Here is a 4,772-nt window from a genome sequence, read left to right as displayed (position 1 = left end):
GTCAATAAAAAGTCATTGCTCTGCTACCTGAATTGTTGCAGAAGTGGCTAGCAGACACAGGTGGTGACTACCACTTCCCTCCTCTCCCTCCTTTTTTTCTGTAGAAGAGTTGAGTGAAACACCATAATATTTTGTTTCTGTTTACACTGGTGAGTATATGGCTCAGTGAGAGAGAAGCCCATGGCACTGAGTCAAGGCAAACAGGACGGCATTGAGGATTTAAACCTTGGCCTCTAGCAGTGTACTTACTTATATCAGCAGTTGCTGCCACTGCCAATGCTCAGCAACAGTTGATGCTTCTGCTAAAATAATCAATAGAGAAACAGCTAGTTCTGTTGCTATTTTAATTGCTGTTAAAGTCCCAGGTGATATAAACAAGAAGTTTACAGTTTTTTTCATAGCTATTTTTATGTTACTGCAGACTTGAGAAAACTGCATGAAATTGGAGCTGCTATTGTGAGGGTTTTTCTACCATTGTAAATGTATTTTCTCTCTCAAAAATCCCATTACGGACCTTTCATCTGTATGGATGGGTGCTGATGCATTGTGTGCCAATGTCTGTCCTCTCTTGCTTGTTTGATGTTGGTTTTTAGGTGGTGCTAAGAATTAGAGGCCATTTAAGTGAAGGGAGTGTGTCTGGTAAGGCAATAAACACAATGGAGCCATCAGTCTTTGGAGAATTATTTCATTTTATTATAGCTGCAAGGGCTACTCATAAGTACTACCTATTTGTGAGGGGTAACAAAAATAGTTGCACAAAAATACACTTGGCAAAACCAGGGGGATTTTTGAAGAACATAATGGGTTTTAGGGGAGGTTAAAGCATACGTTTCAATCCTTGATTGTTTCCAAAGGATATTTTTGAGCCTGTTAACTGATCTTGGCATCGGTTTTTTTTGCAGGAATGATTTTTAATGAAGAAGATCAGGAAGTGAGAGACTTGGGTTATCAGAAGCATGCTTTCAATATGCTTATCAGTAATCGGCTGGGATACCACAGGGAGGTGCCTGATACAAGAGATGCAAAGTATGTACTGATTTTTGGAGAGAACATGGTATAATTTCATGTGCTCAAGGACTTGTTACTCACATTATACCTGATGTAGTATTTAACATTTTTGGTATTACATTTCTCTTAAATACTCTTTCAGCCTCCTGTGTTGCTGAAGGCAGATTTTCAGCTATTTAGACATGTTGAGGTTAGGATTTTTATTCTTTGGTCTCTTCTGAGTGAATACTGTTTCTGGAGATGTAGTTTTTTACCAACTGGAAAAGGTATGTGATAGGTAAAGCCCCACAGCAACCAGGATCCATGAAAAAGGAAAGACTGCTACTCCCTGAAAGCAAAGTTTTTTCCTGATTCTTAATTCACTTTTAAGAATGCTTAATGAAGAACCAAATTGGATATACACTTATTCAAACTTTTATCATATTAATTTAAATTTTGTGAGTAGTAGGATTGGCAGACAGCTGTTCTGATAGAAACAAGGTTCCAAAAATAATACTTTAAAAGTCAACGTGGAAAAGACCTAGGAATCAAACTTTCTTTCCAGCAATACTAAGATTGCATGTCCTATGTCTCTTTCATCTTGCTACCTATGTACTCAGTACTTAAAGCATGCTACAATATTTTTATTTTTTGAATCTTCATTTTGAGATACTCAGTACTGTAACTACCAGAAGAGATGCTATAATTGTTTGGTACCTTTGAAAGATGGACATTAAATGTTCCAATGCCCAAGTTAATGAGAGATTTTCACCTTATGTACTATTTCATATTTGTTCGAAGCCTATGGAGGATAAGATGACAAAGGCTCTCTGTTTCTCAGTTAAAGTCCTTGCTTGGTATCTGGATTGCACTGCTCTGAATACTTCCTATTAAAAAGCAGATTTTTTTTCTATAATCTGTCTGATGCATGTGGGGGGAAAAAACCCACCACTGTAACAACAACGAAAAAGCCCAACATTGAATTGAAAAATAAGTAAACCTGTGTCTGTTTTTCTAGTGGTTTCTCTGGTGTGGGTAAATGTAATGAATCGTACTTGCTGAAATGTCTCTCCCAAGAGCTAAGTTCATTCCAAGTCAGTGAAGACTTTTCTTGTATACTTCTGAGTTTTCATTTATAGTTTCTTATTTTTATTGGATTCCCTCATGCCTGGCATCTTCAAATGGCATTAATCTGTGATACTGTGCCCTATTAGAAGCATGGGCAAAATTTGAAAGTAAGGAGAAAAAACGAATGATCTTCTGCTTGCAGATTAAGATGCTTAAACTTAGATAGCTGCATATTAGTCAGTTGTCTCTGCTTTTATTATAATTAGCAGAGATCTAGTCAATGCAATTAATGGAGCATGCAGAGCTCTTCAGCTGACAAAATGCACTTGTCAGCCTTAGGGTGAGCTGAACACTATCTATACTCCACTGACAGCAGTGACTAGACTTAAGTGTCTTAATCTGCAGGCTGAATCCCAACCTTGGTTGTCTAAATAGGTATTTAGCACCATTGGAGGTATTCTGGGATATCCAACCTAGTCTCCAGCAGCTGGCCAATAAAGTTGTGGGGTTTTTGTAGGCCTCGTCATATTTGCCATTCCTGTACATGTCTGAGCTACCTGAGGGTAGTAGACAGTGTTTTGACAGCTGAAACAAGCCCTTAGTGTTTTCTCTTGTTTGTCTTGAGGATCTGTGATTCTCACTCCCACCCCAATCCATCATATACTCTGTTTTCTAACAAGTAGCAATGTTAATTGTAAGTCTGTATTATGTGGAGAGTAACTTACTATGCTGAGCCCTACTATACGCCTGGGCACTTTATGTTCAAGTTAGGGGTTCGTCCTACACATTTAATGTTTATATGTTATTTATGAAGTTTCACTAGTGACCTAGCTCTATGGAAATCCCACTGAAAGTAAAGCGGTAACTACTATATTTCTGTTTGCAGATGTAAAGAGAAGTCCTACCCTTCTGATCTGCCACCTGCCAGTGTTATTATTTGTTTCTACAATGAAGCACTTTCTGCCCTGCTTCGCACAGTACATAGTGTCCTGGATCGCACTCCTGCACACCTTCTTCATGAAATTATTTTGGTGGATGACAACAGTGAATTGGGTGAGAGAACCTTTCAGTAATATTTTGGTCGGTGCTTACACTTCTTGACCTTCCTGTCTCTTCCTGTGCTTTATTGACTGGTCAAAATAAAAATGTGGAAGCCGTGATACAAAACCAATTTGTACTGCAGTCCATCTCCAAAAAGTGCCAGCAGGTACAGATGCATGATGATCAGAAGCCCAAGATGGCATCCACTTTGACACCGGTGCCATTTTACTGATGAGCTTTGTATCGTACAGACTTGAACATTCAAAAACAGGTTTTGAAGCTAGTAATGAGGAATGTATATTTGCGGAGGGGGTGATTAAGCAGTTGTTTATAGTTTAGCTGTTTTTAACAGTACCTTGCTCAGGCTGCTCCGGTGCTCAGAGCAGATTACACTGATCTTTCCATAAACTTTGTGAGCCAATACTAACTGTGAACGCATCTGAAAGGAATTGAATGCACAGAGTCTCAGCTGCGGTCCTGCAAGTTGATGTGGCACTATGGAAACAGTGCGTCAGGTTTTTTGTACTTGCTCAGCATTTCAGACCGGTGGTGTGCCGGGATCGGAGCTCAGCCTTTGCTGGGAGGGCTCTGTGTGGCTCTCGCACAGCCTCTTGTGGCCACCCTAGGAGCAGCTGTCCCTGGCTCTTGGCAGAGCAGCCTTTACTCCCTCAGTCTGGGAGGGGCCCTAGAGAGGTAAAACTTGCAGAATTGCTTTACTGTTGTTGAAAGATTGATGCTTCGGCATTTTTCTTTCAAATGACGGACAAGGCAAAGACAGACACACGCAATTCAAGCGTTTTGGCACTTCAAAAGCATAATGCCTGTTGAGGAATGTGTTAGTGTAGCAGTACTTGCAAGCAGGACTGTGCAAGTTCCCTGCTTGCCTCTGTACAAGTCCACAACTTTTTGCATTTTTAAAATGATTTTTAGATGATAGTTTTTTAGTACATATAATTAGCTCCCCTGGTCTCATCGTTTGGTTTCTGGGATAAGGTCTCACTTGCTCTCAGAGACTGATTAGATATGTATAATGTAGAATGAAGTTCTCTTGTTACGCAGCTAGTTTATTTCTCTGAGGTCAGATCAAACGTTAAGGTACAGGAGAGAACAAAGATCAAACACGCTGTCTCCCTTGCTGATAAGAATGTGTAATATTTAAAAGCTTGTTTTGTGTTTTGGAAGCAATATGCATTCTTTGCTACAAAGTCTCTCATGCAACTTGTTGTTTTAAAGTTTCATAACTTTCATATTCAGAGCTAAGCTTAGTTCAAAACTCAGTCTTTTCAATATGGTAATGCGTTCGGTTGAGTAATGCCTGTGTTTAGGCAGTAATACCATCACTCTTCTGGTCTGTTGCTAATTCGAAGGCTGAATTAGGTTCAAAACATTCAAGTAGCTACTTTTGCCTTTCTGACTTCAAATGAACGTGTTCTGAAGCTGAAGATGGGATGAGATGCTGTTTATACAGAGAATTACTGCTCTCGATGACAATGGTACTACTGATGTTTGCACTGCTGCTTAATTTTAACGGATGGAATTTTACAGCTGAAGAAAAGCAAAGCTGGTTTAGTGACTGAGGAAATGAACAAAGACTTTGGCTGTGCCGTGGACCTCATGTGAGCTTGGGCAAATTGCTTAATCTCTATGCCTCTTTGATTTTTTTAAAATTCATTTTC

The 4,772-nt window shown here is 39.5% G+C and overlaps 1 protein-coding gene across 1 annotated transcript in view; it reads left to right on the top strand.

Moving 5' to 3' along the window:
* The window catches only part of GALNT11 (polypeptide N-acetylgalactosaminyltransferase 11), a 47,251-nt gene that overhangs the window by 12,359 nt on the left and 30,120 nt on the right, over positions 1-4,772 (top strand). The window contains exons 3-4 of the mRNA XM_009322492.1: positions 903-1,026; positions 2,942-3,108. Of these exons, the coding sequence (XP_009320767.1) occupies positions 903-1,026; positions 2,942-3,108 (291 nt within the window). The remainder of the gene's footprint in view (positions 1-902; positions 1,027-2,941; positions 3,109-4,772) is intronic.

Source organism: Pygoscelis adeliae, unplaced genomic scaffold (genome assembly GCF_000699105.1).
Source record: "Pygoscelis adeliae isolate BGI_AS28 unplaced genomic scaffold, ASM69910v1 Scaffold123, whole genome shotgun sequence".
Classification (NCBI taxonomy): Eukaryota; Metazoa; Chordata; class Aves; order Sphenisciformes; family Spheniscidae; genus Pygoscelis; species Pygoscelis adeliae.
This window is presented reverse-complemented; position numbering and strand designations above follow the sequence as displayed.